Here is a 21,000-nt window from a genome sequence, read left to right as displayed (position 1 = left end):
AATATTAACTTCTCCAATTTCTCCCCCTAATACCTCCCCCTAACCCCATCTCATTCCCCTGCCACCCACTCCGATGTGGACATCTCTCCCATTATCTCCCCTCACCCCAGTCACTCTGCTCCGTTCCTCTCCTCTGCAAGCTCATCTCTCATTCCCGAGTCCATTATTTTCCTTTTCCGCCCCCTCTTTTCCCTCCCTCCTTCACCCTTCTACCCACATCTCTCCTTGCGGCTTTACATTTCACCCTTCCTCTTCTTTCCTGATCTCAAACCTGTAATGTATATCATGTAAATGGTGTAACCTGCGTCCAAGTTAAAGGGGGAGCAGTGTAATGTATATAATGTAATTAGCATATGTTATGTCTTGTGCGAGGTGACCCATGCGCTAGAGGAGACTGATGGTGGCGTCCAGCAATAAAGAAGCTTGTGAGTTTACTCCTGTATCTGAGAGTTCTTTTGAGTCAGTTCCAAGTACCCAAAATACACTACAAAACCCTTTCTCCTCCAGCCTTTGTTACTTTCTTCATTCATCGGCTAATCTCCCCCCCACTCCCCCGCACCCCTCAACTGTATCCACCTACCACTTGCCAGGTTTTGCCCCACCCCCGCTTCTTTTTCTCCCTTAGCTTTCTCCGCCCTTAGGGGCCTGTCCCACTTGGCAATTTTTTCAGCGACTGCTGGCATCATTGACTGACGTATCAGGTCACCGAAAATGTTGCTGCGTGATACGGCGTGACGTGGCAGTGATGCGACGTATGACACCCGCTGTTTTTTCAAGTGCCGCAACATTTTTTTTGTCGCCGCTGGATTTTGAAATGTTCAAAATCTTTTGGCGACACTGATGTCATCCCCAGAGCTATCGCTGCTCTGAACCGGCCCTGTTGAGTCCCCCCCCCCCTCCACCACCCCCCACCCCCATGAACTGTATCACGCACATCGATCCGACACAGACATATTTGTACTTTAGACTGTTTTACTGTTCTTTTTTTTATAAATCATGTTTCTCGGGGTATCTAAATTTATTAATTGTTTAAGTTATGACTATCGAATGGAAGCTACATACCAAATCTTGTTGCACCTATGTGCAATGACAATAAAAATATATTATTATTATTATTATTATTATTATTATTATTATTAGAAACATAGAAACATAGAAATTAGGTGCAGGAGTAGGCCATTTGGCCCTTCGAGCCTGCACCGCCATTCAATATGATCATGGCTGATCATCCAACTCAGTATCCCGTACCTGCCTTCTCTCCATACCCCCTGATCCCCTTAGCCACAAGGGCCACATCTAACTCCCTCTTAAATATAGCCAATGAACTGGCCTCAACTACCCTCTGTGGCAGAGAGTTCCAGAGATTCACCACTCTCTGTGTGAAAAAAGTTCTTCTCATCTCGGTTTTAAAGGATTTCCCCCTTATCCTTAAGCTGTGACCCCTTGTCCTGGACTTCCCTAACCTCGGGAACAATCTTCCTGCATCTAGCCTGTCCAACCCCTTAAGAATTTTGTAAGTTTCTATAAGATCCCCTCTCAATCTCCTAAATTCTAGAGAGTATAAACCAATTTATTATTTATTATTATTATTATTATTATTATTATTATTATTATATTATAATAATATGATGCCGGCAGCCGCTGAAAAAAATCGCCAAGTGGGACAGGCCCTTTACTCTGACAGTGTGAAGAAGGGTCCCGATCCGAGATGTCATCTGTCCATTCCCTCCACAGATACGGCCTGACCGATGAGTTCCTCCAGCATCTTTGTTTTTGTTTCAGTCTGAGCTTTTAGACGTGTCATCCATTCTGAACTCTAAATGACCCTCTGAATAATTGTCTAATCTTGCCTCTAGATCATTGGCAAATTTCCCGATCCCTGACAAGCTCACTCTGGAGATGTTAAGTTCAGATCCCTGCTGAAATCTAGTTCAACAGTAAAAGATAATGATAATTTAACTGTGGCAAGCAGGCTGCTTGCATTCAGTGCAGACGTTGGGACGATGGAGTCTGTTATGTCCAACTCCCCCATACATCTTGTCATTGTCGGTTAAAATCCAAACCACTTATACATGAAATCATGTTGTAAAACAATGTGTTTTGCGTATCTGAAAGATTGATGTGAAATACTTCATCTTATCTGTCTACAAGTAACAAAGTAATGGAGACCATGTTTCACCAGTCCATAACCACAAGACATTGCACAGTGGCACAGCGTTAGAGTTGCCGCCTTACAGTGCCAGAGGCCCAGGTTTCATCCTGACCACAGGTACTGTCTGTATGGAGTTTGTACGTTCTCCCCGTAACCACGTGGGTTTTCTCAGAGATCCTCTGTTTCCTCCCACACTCCAAAGATGTACAGGTTTGCAGGTTAATTGGCTTGGTATAAATGTAAATTGTCCCTGGTGTGTGTAGGGTAGTTAATGTAGGGGAATCACTGGTCGGTGCGGACTCAGTGGGTTCTTTCCATGCTTTATCTCTAAACTAAGTGAAACTAAACCCATTCCTAAATTAATAAAAGTGTTGAATTTCTAGGGATAAAAACATTCTGTTTAAGTAAAATTTCATAAATTGATTAGGGGGTGGGTGTGGGCATTCTGGTACAGTGTATTCCCATGGGCAGAGAGTGCTTGATATTATATACCAGGATATTTCCTATTTGTCATATATATATGTCAATTTGCCCTATTTGTTTCTATGGCAAAACCCCAAAATGTCTGGTGGCCCAGGGTCTGATCTCCACCTTTGTAGGCCAAATCAATGGATATTTTTAAGGCAGAGATAAATTTGATTAGTTTGGGTGTCAGGGGTTTGGCCCATATCCCTCTAATGCTGTCCTATCCATGTACCAGTCTAAATGTTTCCTAAACGTTGCGATAGTACCTGCCTCAACTACCTCCTCTGGCAGCCTGTTCCATACACCCACCACCCTTTATGTGAAAAAGTTACCCTTCAGGTTCCTATTAAATCTTCCCCCCCTCACCTTGAACCTACTATATACTCTGGTTCTCAATTCCCCTACTCTGGGAAGAGACTCTGTGCATCTACCCAATCTATAGATCTCATGATTTTGTACATCTCTACAAGATCACGCCTCATCCTCCTGTGCTCCATGGAATAGAGTCCTAGCTAGCTGAAACTCTCCCCATAGCTCAAACCCTCGAGTCTTGGCAACATCCTCGTAAATCATCTCTGCACCCCTTCCAGCTTGACAACATCTTTCCTATTACTTGGTGCCCAAAACTGACCACAATACTCTAAATGTGGCCTCATCAACATCTTATGCAACTGCAACATGACCTCCCAACTTTTATACTCAACATGCTGATGCCTATATCTCATGCTTTTTGTCTTTTCAATTCCGGCCTTTGCCCAACCATCTGACAATAAACCTAACTTCAGCTGTATCCACCTATCACTCACCAGACCTCATCCCCTCCCCATCTAACTGCGAGCTCTCTCCCTCTTCCCCAACCCCAGTCCACCATCACCACAATTAGACGAAGGGGAGAAAACAAGAGGAGGCAAGAGAGAAAGAGAGAAAACAAGAAAGTTAGGAGGGAGAGATAGATCAGCCATGATTGAATGGCAGAGTAGACTCAACGAGCCAAATGGTCTAATACTGCTCCTATCACTTATGAACCACCACCCACCTCCCCCCCACAATCCCACCCCCAATCGTGGGACTTCTCAGTGTCTCTGCTGGTTTAGTTCAATTTAGTTTAGTTTTGTTTAGAGATACAGCACAGAAACAGGCTTTTCGGCCCACCGTGTCCGCCCCGACCAACGATGCCCGCACATCAACACTATCCTGCACACGCTAGGGACAGTTTACAATTATACCAAAGCCAATTAACGCACAAACCTTCACGTCTTTGAGTGTGGGAGGAAACCGGAGTTCCCGGAGAAAACTCACGCAGGTCACGGGGAGAACGTACAAACTCCTTACAGACAGCACCCGTAGTCAGGATCGAACCCGGGTCTCTGGAGCTGGAAGGCAGTAACTCTACCCGCTGTGCCACCATGCTGCCCTTGGTGATGTAACTACTTAAATTGGAGTGCTAGGAATTGGCAAGTTCTGCACATGATTGAAATGAGACTTGTGGCTTGCTCTCAGCCAAAGAATATTATGTTCTTTACTGTACTGTACTTGGACCTTTTGATTATAGAATGTTCTTTGCTAATGGTTATAATTTAATTTTCCAATAGCAATGTCTGGATATTGCTAGAAACTCTACGAACATTGCTAAGTGTGAAGTTGGCTGAATTCTGCATTGTGTTGGACAGATTAGAAATACTGCAGAATTATATGGTGTTGTTTCTAAGCTCTAGGGAAAAGAAACATTTTGGTAACATTATGATTTAATAATAATTGTTTAACTGTTTCCTCTAGTTTAGTTGAGATATACAGCGTGGAAACAGGCCCTTCGTACCATCGAGTCCGCTGCTACTAGCGATCCCCGCACATTAACACTGTCTTACACACTCTAGCAGATTTCCAATTTTACCAATGTCAATCAGCCTACAAACCTGTGCGTCGTTAGAGTGTGGGAGGGAACCGGAGCTCCCGGAGAAAACCCACGCAGGACACGGGGACAACGTACAAACTCCACACAAAGACAGCACCCGTGGTCGAGATTGTAGCCGGGTCTCCGGCGCTGTAAGGCAGCAACTCTACCGCTGCCCCACCGTGCTGCCCAGAGGTCTATTGGTCTCTCATTATTGACCAACGACTCAATGTGTGATGGAGTCGACCAGTAGCATGCTGAAACTATGCTTCCACTCCTTTGAGTGTTTTGGACTATTTGACATGGGGATGCGTGAAGAGTCAGGGTGGTGGGTGGCACTGAATTACCATCTTGCCTGCAAAATACACCTCTCATAGGCCCGGCTGGCAGGCTGAAGCCGCCCGACTCTGGGAGATGAGTGAATGGCCCCATGTGATTTCCAGTCCACATCACACGGGACAATGAGGGCGGCACGTTGTCCCCGGCATTGTCAGATCGTCAATGTGAATACGATGGTTGAAAGGGTCAAGAGCTACAAATTCCTGGGCGTGCACATCTCTGAAGATCTTTCCTGGTCCGAGAACACTGATGCATTTATTAAGAAAGCTCATCAGCGCCTCTACTTCCTGTGAAGATTACGGAGAGTCGGTTTGTCAAGGAGGACTCTCTCTAACTTCTACAGGTGCGCAGTAGAGAGCATGCTGATCGGTTGCATCGTGGCTTGGTTCAGAAACTTGAGCGCCCTGGAACGGAAAAGACTACAAAAAGTAGTAAACACTGCCCAGTCCATCATCGGCTCTGACCTCCCTACCATCGAGGGGATCTGTCGCAGTCGCTGCCTCAAAAAGGCTGGATGTATCATCAAGGACCCACACCATCCTGGCCACACACTCATCTCCCCACTACCTTCAGGTAGAAGGTACAGGAGCCTGAAGACTGCAACGTCCAGGTTCAGGAATAGCTACTTCCCCACAGCCATCAGGCTATTAAACTTGGCTCGGACAAAACTGAACATTAATAGCCCATTATCTGTTATTTGCACTTCATCGGTTTATTTATTCATGTGTGTATATATTTATATAATGGTATATGGACACACTGATCTGTTCTGTAGTCAATGCCTACTATGCTCTGTTGTGCTGAAGCAAAGCAAGAATTTCCTATCAGGGACACATGACAATAAACTCTCTTGAATCTTGAATCTTTAATACCAAGGACAGTGAGTTTTCATAAACAGCGCCTGCTGCTCTACACTGGCTAAGTTCTGATTATATGAAATAAAAAGGGATAAAGGTAAGCATTTTCTGGTCAGGCAAAGTAAGAAATGGAGCCTTCAGCCCAACACATCTACACAAACTTTTTTATCCATCTACACAAATCCCATTTGCCCGCAGAGAGTACCATTGAATGTGAAGACTGGTGAATATCGGGCAGTGACTTTGCTCTGAGTACAGTTCAGTTTCAATTGAGTTTAGTTTATTGTCACGTGTACCGAGGTACAGTGAAAAGCTTTTGTTGCGTGTTAACTAGTCTGCGGAAAGACAATACATGATTACAATCGAGCCGTCCACAGTGTAGACACATTATAAGGGAATAACATTTAATAGGAGGAGGGAAGTGAGAGCAGAAACGGGACAAACGCTACAGGGGTTATTGTGTCGTGTCAACTATGGTGGATGGGATGCCAAGATTACAGAGGATCCAAACACATTTCAGAAGCACTTGTGTGGAAAGCCATCATCTGAAGAGATGAATTCAAGGAACCAGGGAGAATGGGGTGGATTCCCATAAGAGCCAGAGTAGGAAGAGTTAGCTCGGGGAGTTGGTGAGCTTGCAATGAACCATCACTGCTTGGCTTTCCCATGAGATATAAGCAGTTGAGAATAGGACGGGAAGAATGAGAGAGGGGCAGCACATTGCTGCAGCCAATATACTGTATTGCTGCCTCACAGCACTGGGGACATAGGTTTGATCCTGGCCTCATGAGATCTCTGTGTGGAGATTTCAATCCTTGCCGTGACTCCACGGATTTCTCCCGGTTGCTCTGTTTTTTTTTCCTGGACCCCTAAGATGATACATGGTAAATTAACCCTTTGTGTACTCAAGTAGCAAAATAATTTAAGGGGCGGGGGGGGGGGTGGATGGGGCATGTCAGAAAGAATGTTGTAAGCCAACAAAGAGAATAACAAGGGTTATTATGAGGCAGGGTCTCGACCCAAACAATCACCTATTTCTTTTCTCCTGAGATGCTGCCCGACCCGCTGCCTATTCCAGCATTTTGTGTCTATCAAGGGGATTAGGACTGACGGATTGCTCTGTTGGGAGCCAAATTCCACACAATGGGCCGAATGGCTTCCTTTTCACAATACGTAAGAAATCAACCTTGTGAAAGTTAACAGTGGAAGCTGGCAGTAAAGGCTTCACGTTGTGTGTAAGAGCAATAAGCAGCCCTGAGGTAGCCATCAATATGCTGGAGTTAGAGGTGAAAGAGGGAGGGGTCTGCTACCTTTCACATTATTGCTTAATGACTTAGACGAGGGAACTGAAGGCTTTATGGCCACGTTCGCAGATGATACAAAGATAGGCAGAGGGGCGGGTAGCGTTGAGGAAGCAGGGAGGCTGCAGAAGGACTTGGACAGGTTGGGAGAGTGGGCAAAGAGGTGGCACATGGAACACAGAGTAGCAAAGTGTGCGGTCGTGCACTCCGATAGAAGGACTAAAGGCACAGACTACTTTCTAAAAGGGGAGAGGATTCAGAAATTGGAAGTGCAAAGTGCTGGTACAAAAGGTTCCCAAAAGATGAATTTGCAGGTTGAGTCAGCAGTAAGGAAGGCAAATGCAATGCTCGCATTCATTTCAAGAGGAGTAGAATATAAAAGCAAGGATGTAATGCTGAGGCTTTATAAGGCACTGGTCAGGCCACATTTGGAATGTGAGCAGTTTTGGGTCCCTTATCTAAGGGGGCCTAATGATGTGTTGGTTTTGGTGATGAATGATTGGGTTAAGGCATGAGAGTTTTAATGACTCAGGGCCTGTACTTCCTGGAATTTAGAAGAAATAGGGGGATCCCATTAAAACCTACCAGATAATGAAAGGCCTAGAGAGAGCGGAGCCGGAAAGGATGTTTCCAGCAATTTGAGAGTCTTGAACCATAGGGCACAACCACAGAATAACAGGACGTGCCTTTAGAATGGAGATAAGGAGGAATTTCTTTAGACAGAGGGTGGTGAATCTGTGGAATTCATTGCCCAGACATTGGGTATTTTTAAAGCGGAAATTGATAGGTCCTTGAAATAGGAAGGGTGTCAAAGGTTACGAGGAGAAGGCAAAAGAATGGGGTTGAGAGGGAAAAATAGAACAGCCATGATTGAATGGCAGAGTAGATGTCAGAGTAGATGTCATTCCAATGGGTTACCAATGGGTTGAATGGCCTAAATCTGCTCCGATGTATAACGGTCTTCAATGGACCGTTGACACTGTGGTCAGGTCTCCGTCATGAAATATCATGAGAATGGACAAGGACATTGAAGCTGGCTTGTATTCTTGCTGATATCACTAAAAGTAGCTAAAACCATTTGTAAATAATATTTTTTTTTTCCTCTAAGGACCATCACTTAAATTGGCATTGGAATCATTTTCTGAGCTGCTATATTGTGCCGGTATCACACTGGAGTTTTCAAAAGCCAAGTTTCCCCTCAGGCTCCTTTTAAATCTTTCCTCCCTCACCTTGAACCTATGTCCTCTGGTTCTCAATTCCCCTACTCTGGGCAAGAGACTCTGTGCGTCCATCCGATCTATTCCTCTCATCAGGGACTAACTTTACTGTACCACTCTACTGCTTTTTTTTTTAAATTGCTGTTTTTTCCCTTTTTCCTTTTGCCCACAATATTTAATATGTAAAAGAATATGTGATTCTGTTCCATTCTGTTTGTTGTTTGTTTTGGTTGTTTGTTTGTTTGTCTTTTTGCACAAAGTCCGCGAGCATTGCCACTTTTCATTTCGCTGCACATCTTGTATGCGTATGTGACGAATAAACTTGACTTGACTTGACTTGACGATTTTGTACATGATTTCCCTCTGGTTTTTATTGTGCAATCCATTTTGGTTGAAATAATCAAAAATAATTAATTTATCTTTTGAAAACTTAAACAAAAAACGACAAACAAGTGGCACGATGGTGCAGCGGTATAGTTGCTGCCTTACCGCGCTTTCAGTTTGTACGTTCTCCCCGTGACCGCGTGGGTTTTCTCCGGGTGCTCCGGTTTCCTCCCACACTCCAAAGTCGTACAGGTTTGTAGGCGTATGTGTAAATTGTCCCCAGTGTGTGTAGGATAGTGTTATTGTGCGGGGATCGCTGGTCGGCGCGGACTCGGTGGGCCGAAGGGCCTGTTTCCGCGCTGTATATCCAAACTGAAACTAAACTAATCGTTTATGTGTGTTGTTTATCGTAGGATGGTACTGGGGAGCTCTTAATGCGATCAAAGCAAACGAGAAGCTAAAGGAGGCGGCTGAAGGCACCTTCCTGGTGAGGGACAGCTCACACCGCGATTACTTTCTCACCATCTCTGTGAAGACGGTTTGGGGACCGACCAGCCTGAGGATCGAATACCAAGACGGCAAGTTCAGACTGGACTCGGTGATTCTTGCACGACCAAAGCTGCAGCGGTTTGACAGCGTGGTGGACATGGTGGAGTACTACGTGATCCTGTGTCAGATGATACAGAGGGCCCAGCGTCCCGCTCTGCAAAGCGGCGGTGTCCAGCTGCAACTGACCAGACCGCTGTACAGTCACACGCCAACACTGCAACACTTCTGCCGCATTAATATCCATAGAGCAACCAGAAGGACTCACGAACTTCCTCTCCCCACCAGACTCAAGGAGTACTTGTTGGAATACAAGTATCAGGTTTAAAACTCTTTTCAAAGGGAAAGGGAGCACAGGAGAGAAATTCTGTTCAGTGCCTTCCCCAGCCAGGAACTTTGCCCAACATGTTTCCCTTCAAATGTTTTTTTTTAATAGAATATTATCTAATCTTTTCACCTCAGTGTCTCCATACCCTGCTGTTCTGCTCCTTCTTTAATTGGAATGGGATATTCAGGTATTGCAGCAGCAAAATTGATTCATTTATCTGAAGACGTGTCTCGGCCCAAAACGTCACCTATTCCTTTTCTCCAGAGATGCTGTCTGACCCATTGAGTTACTCCAGCTTTTTGTGTCTGACTTTGGTTTAAACCAGCATCTACAGTTCCTACCTGCACATATTCATTATTTGGTTCCTGAATTGGTCTGACCTGAAGCAATCTAACCTTGGAAAGGCCTCCAGAAATCAATATTTAACAGTGTTACCCTTGGAGTTGACTTTCATAGTGTTCATACAGTGTGGAAACAGGCCCTTCAGCCTAACTTGCCCACGTCCATCAACATGTCCCATCTACACTAGTCCCACTTGCCTGTGTTTGCCGCATATCCGTCTAAACCTGTCCTATCCATGTACCTGTCTAACCTTTACTTAAACATTGCAATAGTACTTGCCTCAACTACCTCCTCTGGGAGCTCATTCCATACACCCACCCTCTTTGTGTAAAAAAAGATATCCCTCAGGTTCCTATTAAATCTTTCCCCCTCACCTTAAACCTATGTCCTCCAGTTCTGGGCAAGAGACTCTGTGCGTCCACCTGATCTATTCCTCTCATGATTTTGCACATGATTTCTCTTCAGTTTTTATTGTGCAAAATATTTTGATTGGTTAGAATAATGAACTAATCTGCAAATACGCCTTACAATCACAATTAATCACATTAAATCAATACACTTCCTTTGTATTGCTATTTATTTATGGAACTACTATTCTTCTTCAGTCCACCGTCCGTTATGTTGAAGAAAGATACAAAGGGCTGGAGTAATTCAGCGGGTCAGGCAGTGCCTCAAGAGAACATGGATAGGTGACATTTTGGGTTGGGACCCTTCTTCCGACTTGACATGATCTCCAGAGGTGCTGTCTGACCCGCTGAGTTACTCGAGCATTTTGTGTCTTTGTTTGGTATAAAGCGGCATCTGCAGTAAGTTCCTTGTTATTATATTCCATTATATTGATGGCTGTTTGCCTATATTGCTATTTGCTCCTTGCTGCTGTTGATGGGTCTTTGCTGCTGGGTTCCAGCAACCTTTAACTCCTTCACCTGTGTGGAGTGTGAAACATTGTCAAATAATGCTTCTGATTACAACTTGTTGCAAGAGATTGGGGAGAAATATTGCAAGCAAAATATATATATTTCTGTACTCTTAATTAAATGTTTTGCATCCATTTGGTAATTTGAACATTTTTATTTGACCAATTATTGTCCAACCTCTCCCTGTAGCTAATACCCTCTGATCCGTGCAGCATTCTGGTAAACCTTGCCAAAGCCTCCACTTTCTTCCTGCAAGGGGGTGACTACCTACTTATGATACTGGAAATGAGGCCTAACCATCAATATCTGTTGTGGTCCATTACTTGTTGCATTGCCTAATAACATGAGTGGGAAGCCCTGGCCATCAGCTACGTGGTAAAGCGCTGATAAACAAGAGTTGGAGAAGAGGAACAAAGAGCAGGGAGGTGGCAACCTCGACAATCACTCACTGCTGGTCCTTGATGTCAAGAACTACTTCAAGCAAAATATCAGTGATTGCAACCCCAAATCCCCATGCAACACCAGTCCCCTGTCATTGTCTATCTCACCTTCAGCTGTGTCACAGTGTAAAAATAAATGCCACTAAAAATAATTTCAAACCATACTTACTGTATAAAACGATTCATGCCACGTTCACAAGTTACAGGAGAATTAGCCCATCAGCCCATCGAGTCTACTCCGCCATTCAATCATGGCTGAACTCTGTCTCCTAATCCCATTTTCTTGCCTACTCCTCATAACCCTCGGCACCCGTTCCAATCAAGAACTTGTCTATCACTGCCTTCGAAATAGCCAGTGACTTGGCCTCCACACTCAATGGCAATGAGTTCCACAGATTAACTACCCTCTGACTAAAGAAGTTCCTCCACACCTCTTTCTAAAAGTGTGCTCTTTAATTCTGAGGCTGTGACCTCTGGTCCTGGACTCTCCCACCAGTGGAAACATCCTTTCCACATCCACTCTATCTGTGCCTTTCATTATTCTGTAAGTTTCAATGAGGTCCCCCCACAGCCTTTTAAACTCCAGCGAGTAGAGGCCCAGTGCCGTTAAATGCTCATCATATGCTAACCCACTCATTCCTGGGATCATTCTTGTAAACCCCCTCTGGACCCTCTCCAGAGCCAGCACATCCTCAGATATGGGGCCCTGATTTGCTCACAATATTCCAAATTCGGCCTTAGCATGTTACATGCAAAAGGTAAAACAGCATTCTACGCGTGGCACTGCCTTTTTTCAATATCCCTTTGCTTCCTGATGCATCCACACAAACCTGACCCACTCGCTAATGTTTCGCATACAATACAGAAAGTATGTAAAGGGTCACCACGTATAGGGCACTGACAAAGTTACAAAGTGTTCAATGCCGTCCTGACGGTTTCACTTTGTTCTCGGTGGGGTGACCTTGGCTGGCCGCCGGCATTCACGGGAGCCCGCCTTGTGCTGACTGGTGGTCAAACCAGCTTTTGGCACATTTGGCTTCATCTATCAGAATATTGTATAGAAGTTGGGAGGTCATGATACAGTTATACAAGACGATAATGAGGCCGCATTTAGAGTGTTGTGTTCAGTTCTGGGCACCGTGCTATTGGAAAGACGTTGTTAAATTGGAAAGGGTACAGAGAAGATTTATCCGGATGTTGCCAGGACTCAAGGGCCTGAGCTATAGGGAGAGGTTGAGCAGGCTAGGACTCTATTCCCTGGAGCGCAGGAGGATGTGGGGTGATCTTACAGATGTGTATAAAATCATGAGAGGAATAGATCGGGTAGATGCGCAGAGTCTCTTGCCCAGAGTAGGGGAATTGAGAACCAGAGGGCATAGGTTTAAGGTGAGGGGAGAAAGATTTTAAAGGAACCTGAGGGGCAACTTTTTCACACAAAGGGTGGTGGGTACTGGAGAATGAACTGCCAGTGGAGGTAGTTGAGGCAGGTAGTATTGCAACATTTAAGAAGCAATTAGACAGGTACATGGACAGAACAGACTTAAAGGGATATGGGCTAAACGCAGGCAAATGGGGCTAGTATAGATGTGACATGTTGGCTGGTGCGGGCAAGTAGGGCTGAGGCACAAGTTATCACACTGTATGTCTCTGGGGCTCCAAGGCAATGTGACTTTTTCGGAGGGCAATATTACTATGTCCAGGATCACGTACCAAGAATTACATGGAAGTTCACAGTCTTTGCTCTTTCAGCATTAAAATTGGAAATATTTGCAACTTGGATACTATTTGTATCTGTGTGGTTCATTTATCTGTTTAATGTTCTGTCTGATATGATATACATTCTTCCATGCATTAAGTGAGAACTCAAGGGGACATTTAACTCCCCAGGCTGTGTGCTATCTGGGCTGAAGTTCATCTCATGTCTGCTCGTGGAAAGTTACAGATATTAATCACAATGAAAACACAAAGCACGTGTGCTATAACACCAGGACAAGCTCTCAGCCAAGAAAACCAAGCCGAAAGCCAAAGTACTAGTCCTATTAGGTTAGGCAGAGGTTCACTTGCACCTCCTCCAACCTCATCCAATGTATCCGTTGTTCAAGATGTGGACTCTTATAAATCGGCGCGACCAAACGTAGACTGGGCGATCGTTTCGCGGAACACCTTCGCTCAGCCCGCCTGAACCAGCCTGATCTCCCAGTTGCTAAACACTTTAATTCTCCTTCCCATTCACACACAGATCTTTCTGTCCTAGGTCTCCTCCATTGTCAGAGTGAGGCTAAATGCAAATTGGAGGAACAGCATCTCATATTTTGCTTGGGCAGCTTATAGCCCAATGGTATGAATTTTGATTTCTCTAACTTCAAGTAAGCCGGCATTCCCTCTCTCTCTATCCCTCCCCCACGCAAGTCGCATTAGCTTCTCGTTTTCACCCAACAGCTAACAAAGGCCTGTTTCCTTTATCATATCTTTCATTCATTGTTCTACATCACCGTCTATATCTACTGTTTCCCTTATTTCTAACCAGTCTGAAGAAGGGCCTTGACCCGAAACGTCACCCATTCCTTCTCTCCGGAGATGCTGCCTGTCCTGCTGAGTTGCTCCAGCTTTTTGTGCCTATCTTCGGTTTAAACCAGCATCTGCAGTTCCTTCCTACACATTGTGCCTATCTACTATCTAAACTGATTATGCAAACTTATGCTACGGACAATAACTAACTCCATATGCGATGATAAGCTACCTACATGTAATGGGAATTTTAAACCTTTCCAATGCTTGGTGAATTCGGCTTCACAATGATAGAAAGAGCCGACATCGAAGGATCAAAAACGACATCGCTATGAACACTTGGCTGCCACAAGCCAGTTATCCCTGGTTAACTTTTCTGACACCTCCTGCTTAAAACCCAAAAGGTCAAAAGGATCGTGAGGCCCTGCTTTCATGGTCCGTATTCATACTGAAAATACAGATCATGCGAGCTTTTGCCCTTCTGCTTCACGGGAGGTTTCTGTCCTCCCTGAGCTCGCCTTAGGACACCTGCATTACGGTGTGACAGGTGTACCGCTCCAGTCAAACTTCCCACCTGCCACTGTCTCCGGCCTCTTCTCTTTGTTCTTCTGTTCAGTGTGAAGTAATTCAGGATGATCTTGTTTGCACACGTCACAAGTCATACGACTCTTGCAGTCTTTGGCCATGTCTCCATTTCCTTCAAACATCCAAAGCAGACTCCCTTCTCCTTTAAGAAGTCTATCTTTTCTTTATGCCCCTTCTGCTTGATCAGTCGACACCGCCCTAATGTGTGACCACTTTTATTACAGGACAAACAAGAACCTTGAGTGTTAATGGTAGACGCATCTCTTCTCATTCCACCTGTTCCTTTAGCTTGCCAGGATCTTTTTCAAAGATGCCTATAGCGATCTCCTTTCTTTTTTGAGTCAACAGCAAGAGCATTGCCCTTGGTTTAAGAAACCAAGCTACCACAGGCTTCAGCTTACTCCATGATGAGAAATAGGTAATTAGAAAGTTTGTTGAGTTCTTGACAATGGCGTTCACTGTGATGTTTTTAATTTCGTGTAATGGCAATTTAAAACTTTTACAATGTCCAACTTGTTATTGGCGTTACTACAGGCAGAGAGGAGAGGGATTTACGCAGTCGATAAAAACAAATCCTCCAGTCTTTCTTACCAGTTTCATTGGTATTTATTGAAGCAGTTGTACAGACAAAGAAGTAAACATACCAGATCCTCTTTATCCTTATACAAATCGTAGTTTTCCATTCTTACTGTCTGAGCTGGCTAAAACTGTATTCCTTCTCTCGTGCCGGCTCAAATCGATCTGACCACTCCCTGTAAATTTGCTTGGCTGATCGGATGTATGTCACGCCCATCTACGCATCAAAAGCCCACCCCAAGTGTACAAAATAATTCTGCAAGAAATATCTGGACCAAATAATTAAGTATGCTAACAGCAACTAGCCTAAGCAAGAATGGCTCCTACACTACATGTTAACAAGTACATAAAAACTGTTTGTGCAGATGCAAGTATATCATTGGGGTTATCAAGTGGGCACCTCACTTCACTGGTGTTTCGTTGAGTTTGGCCCACAACATCTGTCATACAATCTGGGTCGCAGTTCATCTCAAGTCTGTTTGTGGAAAGGTACAGAACAGAATCACAGGGGTGGAACAGTGTGAGAGGGTGATGCAGAACGCCCTGATGGAGAGGAGAAGAGCTTCTTCAAAGGACCTTGAGGAGATTTCGCAGTGGAGCAGAAAAAATGTGTAGGAGGGAACTACAAGTGCTGGTTTACACTGAAGATAAGATACAAAATGCTGGAGTAACTTAGCAGGTCAGGCAGCATCTCTAGAGAAAAGGGATGTGACGCAAAATGCTGGAGTAACTCAACGGGTCAGGCAGTGTGAGTTCCTTCCAGAATGTTCTTTTAATCTATAAAGAGACCAGAATGTACACATTACTCAATTTGCATCAGGGACCTATATTGCAATAATATACTTTTACTCACACTCAAAGCCTCTTGCAGTGAGAAGATAGCCCTCCTATCTGCTAGATTTATGCACGTTAATCTTGGCTGAAGATGTTTTATTGAATTTTATTAACTTGTCAGCGGTTACATGGGTCGACAGTTTTGTTTCACACAGTGCAGTTTAATAACTTGACTCACTTCCAGCAGACAGGGTTTGACTTTGTACGCACACTGAGATTTTGTTTCGCAGGTTTCAAGCAAGAATATAACACTTGCCAGAAGAAAACATGTGCAATTTTGCCTCAGCTTTCCATTTTGATCAAGCTTAATGATGATTGTAATGCATTTTGCTTTCATCAGTTGTAAGCATACGCACGATATTCTCATCAATGGGTCTGGTTTTCGTCCACTAGCTCCTGCTTTCTCCCCATTTCAAGGAGTGCTCTTGAATAGAAGTGGTGGAGCTATTATAGAGTATTTACATCATAGCTTTGATTTACTTTCATGTAGTGATCAAAGGCGTGTGGAGGAGGCATTACGTATTAATGCATTTTATACATTGAATAGAGCGTTCACTCAATGGTCTGCTGAATCTTCTTTGACTGGAAGGTTGCGCCGGGTGGCGCCAGCAATGGCTGCCTCGCCAACAGTCTATCTGTCCTTTCCTCCTTCGTGTTTAAATAGTACTAGACTAAGTGGGACCCGTTGGGTCTCATGTTCACATGAGAGGGCTGGTCCCCCAACGCAATATTCCACCTCTCCACCAATTCCAATATTGGTGGCCAGTGGGGGGGGGGGGTGCTTTCTGGAGCTATAGTATGGGTGTTGTGGGCCAAAGGGGCTGGTTTCCAGAGGGCTAGTATGGGCATTGTGGGCCAAATGGATTCTTGGGCTGGCAGCTCAATCACTCAGGCCTGGTGCACTGGCAGCTCAGAAACTGCCAGAAATTCTGCACAAAACAGGTGAGAGACTGTGAGAGAGACAAGGGGGAGAGGGTGGACAATCAATTTTAGACATTTTTTCATTTGTTTCTACAGATCACAGCAATGAAGGAGGAAATTATATCCTGGTCTGGATCTCACAGGGAGCCAATGAAGGGAGGGAGAAAAATACTGGGGTTAGGTGTAATACTTGCTGGGGGAATACTTACTGATGAGTTAAAGGGACTCCTCCTGGGCTAGTACAGGCCTGATGGGCCGAAGGGGGTCTTACAAAAAAACCTGGGTGAATTCTCAGTAAAAGGCACTTTTTCTGGACTTTTCCTGGCCTGGCATTGGCCTTTTGGGCCAAAATGCTCCGCCTGGGCTAATTCGGGCATTTTGGGCAAAAGGGTTTCTCGGCTAATAGGGGCTTTGTGGGCCGAAATTAGTGGTTTCAGGCAGACCAAACAACTTATTTCATTTCATTTCCATTTCAATTTCAAGCACAGGCCAAACAACTCATTCCATTTCCATTTCCATTTCAATTTCAAGCACAGGGCAGGCCGAACAACTAATTTCATTTCCATTTCAATTTCTATTGCAAGCACAGGGCAGGCCAAACAACTAATTTCATTTTGATTCCATTTCCATTACCGTTTCAAGCATAGGGCAGGGCAAACAACTAATTTCATTTTTATTTCATTCCCATTTCCATTGCAGTTTCAAGCACAAGGCAGGCCAAACAACTCATTGCATTTTCATTTCAGTTCCATTTCTATTGCAGTTTCAAGCACAGGGCAGGCCAAACAACTAATTGCATTTTCATTTCATTTCCATTTCCATTGCAGTTTCAAGCACAGGGCAGGCCAAACAACTCATTGCATTTTCATTTCATTTCCATTTCCATTGCAGTTTCAAGCAGAGGGCAGGTGGCAGAGGTATGTGTTGGGGAACAGTTCGGGTCCAGTGATCACAATACCATTAGTTTCAATATAATTATGGAGAGGGTCAGAACTGGGCCTAGGTTTGAGATTTTTGATTGGAGAAAGGCTAACTATGAGGAGATGCGAAAGGATTTAAAAGGAGTGAATTGGGACATTTTGTTTTATGGGAAAATGTGGAAATTGGAAAGAGCCATAGTTTTCAAGGGAAATTGGACACGGTTCGGAAAAAGAGAGATATCTACAATTGTATTGTATTGTATTGTATTCAAATTTATTGTCATTGTCTCAATTTGAGACAACGAAATGAATTTCCCTTACAGGCAGTATCATAAAAAAATCACAAAAAAAATAAATAAAAATAAATAATAAATAAATAATACAACATATTAAAAATAAAATTGTAATTGAATTAAAAATTTAAGAATTAAAAAAAAGCACAAACACAGAAAGTCCACGACACAACATACACAAAAGAGTAGGCACCAGAATCTTTATGTCCCTGTGGCCCGATGTTCAGGCCCTCACGCCGGGCTGGTGGAAAGGAAACGGTAGTCAGCGGCCCGGAAAATTGGAGTCCGCAAGAGTCCAGGACCCCGCGCTGTCCATTTGGGAGCTCCGCAAACCGGAAATTGGAGCAGGTCCGGTTCCGGGCTCGGTAAAAAGAGAGATATCTACAATCCAGGTAGGTAGGCCGCTGTGGGGGGAGGCGAGGACGCGATCGAATAATAGTAAATGAAGGCGTATCCCTTGACCGGCCCTCTTCCCCCACATAAAAACACCAAAAAACACAAAAAAACACACTTTAACAGTATAAAGAATGTGGCACCCAGCGCCAAAAAGAATCTTAAGAATGAGGTGCTTGAACAAAGAAAAAGAATCTAGAAAAAATTAGAAAAGATATGAGGTTGCTATGGCAAGTAAGGTGAAAGTAAATCCAAAGGGTTTCTACAGCTATATTAATAGCAAAAGGATAACGAGGGATAAAATTGGTCCATTAGAGAGTCACAGTGGACAGCTATCTGCAGAGCCAAAAGAGATGGGGGAGATATTGAACAATTTATTTTCTTCGGTATTCACCAAGGAGAAGGATATTGAATTATGTGAGGTAAGGGAAACAAGTAGAGTAGCTATGGAAACTATGAGATTCAAAGAAGAGGAAGTACTGACACTTCTGAAAAATATAAAAGTGGATAAGTCTCCAGGTCCGGACAGGATATTCCCTAGGACATTGAGGTGAAGTTAGTGTAGAAATAGCAGGGGCTATGACAGAAATATTTCAAATGTCATTAGAAACGGGAATAGTGCCGGATTGGCGTACCGCGCATGTTGTTCCATTGTTTAAAATGGGTTCTAAGAGTAAACCTAGCAATTATTGATCTGTTAGTTTGACGTCAGCGGTGGGAAAATGAATGGAAAGGATATTTAGAGATAATATATATAAGCATCTGGATAAACAGGGCCTGATTAGGAACAGTCAACATGGATTTGTGCCTGGAAGGTCATGTTTGAGTTGGTCAAGGTCATTCTAGAATTTTTGAAGAGGTTACTCGGAAAATTGATGAGGGTAAAGCAGTGGATGTTGTATATATGGACTTCAGTAAGGCCTTTGACAAGGTTCCTCATGGAAGGTTGGTTAAGAAGGTTCAATTGTTGGGTATTAATGATTGAGTAGCAAGATGGATTCAACAGTGGCTGAATGGGAGATGCCAGAGAGTAATGGTGGATGGCTGTTTGTCAGGTTGGAGGCCAGTGACTAGTGGGGTGCCACAGGGATCTGTGTTGGGTCCACTGTTGTTTATCATGTACATCAATGATCTGGATGATGGTGTGGTAAATTGGATTAGTAAGTATGCAGATTATACTAAGATAGGTGGTGTTGTGGATAATGAAGAAGATTTTCAAAGTCTACAGAGAGATTTAGGCCGTTTGGAAGAGTGGGCTGAAAGATGGCATATGGAGTTTAATGCTGATAAGTGTGAGGTGCTACATCTTGGCAGGCCAAATCAAAATAGGACGTACATGGTAAATGGTAGGGAATTGAGGAATGCAGTTGAACAAAGGGATCTAGGAATAACTGTGCACAGTTCCCTGAAAGTGGAATCTCATGTAGATAGGGTGGTAAAGAAAGCTTTTGGTGTGCTGGCCTTTATAAATCAGAGCATTGAGTATAGAAGTTGGGATGTAATGTTAAAATTGTACAAGGCATTGGTGAGGACAATTCTGGAGTATGGTGTACAATTTTGGTCGCCTAATTATAGGAAGGATGTCAACAAAATAGAGAGAGTACAGAGGAGATTTACTAGAATGTTGCCTGGGTTTCAGCAACTAAGTTACAGAGAAAGGTTGAACCGGAAAGATTGCCTTCCCGGTAGGCGGCGCGACTCTCGTCAGCAGCGGCCTCTGCAGCCCGTCTGTTTTTCGTCTATGTTTCTATGTAGTTTTTGTTATTTTTTGTTGGGGTGTGTGTGTGGGGGGGTAACTTTTAAATCTCTCCCTGCACGGGAGACCCGACCTTTTCTTTGTCGGGTCTCCGTTGTCGTTGGGGCTGCAACGAGGAGCGGCCTCCAACAGGAGAAGACCGGGGTCTCTGGTGCCGACGACTCACCTCACCGTCGCGGAGCTGGCCGAGTCCAGAGCGGGTGGAGCGGTGGTGGAGCGCTGCTGCTGCTGCGCCCCGACCTCCGGAGATTCGGAGGCTGCAACTGCGGGTCTGGTGGACGGCGGCACCAGGAGCCCGCGGGTCCCTGGAGGGAGACTGCTTTTCAGGGCTCTCGCAACGGCGACTTCTCCCGCCCGAGATGCGGGGTCGAAGAGCTCCTGGAGCGGGGCCTGACATCACCGCCCCGTGCGGCTTGGAATGGCCGCGGGACTCTGCGAGCGCACGCCGGGGGCTCTAACACCAAGACCTGGTGTGCGACCTCGCACCACCCGGCGTGGCTTTAATGGCTGCGGGACAATGTTAGGAAACCGAAGATCTCGGGAAAAACCCACGCAGGTCACGGGGAGGACGTACTAACTCCGTACAGACAAGTACCTGTAGTCAGGATCGAACCCAATTCTCTGGCGCGATAAGGCAACGACTCTACCGCTATGCCTCTGTGCCACCACGGTTGCTCTTTCCAGTATTGGTAGGTTCTTTCTATACATAGATACGGCTTTGGTTCATGAGATGCCCTTCCAACTGAATTAGAGGGCGGTGGATTCACATCCCACTGGAGATTTGGATGCATAAACCCAGACATGTCCTCCCATGGATGTAAGCAATCCTGCAACACTATTTAAAGAGCAGAGGAATATCTTTGGGACTCTGGCAGGCATTCGCCCTTCCATTAGCAGCACCAACAGGCTGCATCTGCTCATTATCACTGTGTAGCTGGGGGACCTATTGTCTCTGCACAAATCCACTGCCACGTTTGCAACATTTCAACACTTGCCCAGCAAGATGTGGGAGAGATAAAGTGTCTGTTCAGCTCCTGACATTTGAGCGATTGGACGGGGCAGAGAAAGGACAAGGGTGTGCGTGGAAAATATTAA

General features: G+C 44.7%; 1 protein-coding gene across 1 annotated transcript in view; it reads left to right on the top strand.

Annotated features, from left to right (window-relative positions):
• socs2 (suppressor of cytokine signaling 2) overlaps positions 1-11,247 on the top strand; it is a 41,221-nt gene extending 29,974 nt beyond the window's left edge. Inside the window, exon 2 of the mRNA XM_055652800.1 lies at positions 8,960-11,247. Within this exon, the coding sequence (XP_055508775.1) occupies positions 8,960-9,420 (461 nt within the window). The 3' untranslated portion in view covers positions 9,421-11,247. The remainder of the gene's footprint in view (positions 1-8,959) is intronic.
• Positions 11,248-21,000: the final 9,753 nt, after the last annotated feature.

The sequence above is a fragment of the Leucoraja erinacea genome, chromosome 22, assembly GCF_028641065.1.
Source record: "Leucoraja erinacea ecotype New England chromosome 22, Leri_hhj_1, whole genome shotgun sequence".
Classification (NCBI taxonomy): Eukaryota; Metazoa; Chordata; class Chondrichthyes; order Rajiformes; family Rajidae; genus Leucoraja; species Leucoraja erinaceus.
Note: the sequence above shows the minus strand (reverse complement) of the source record. Positions and strands in the feature narration are given on the sequence as shown.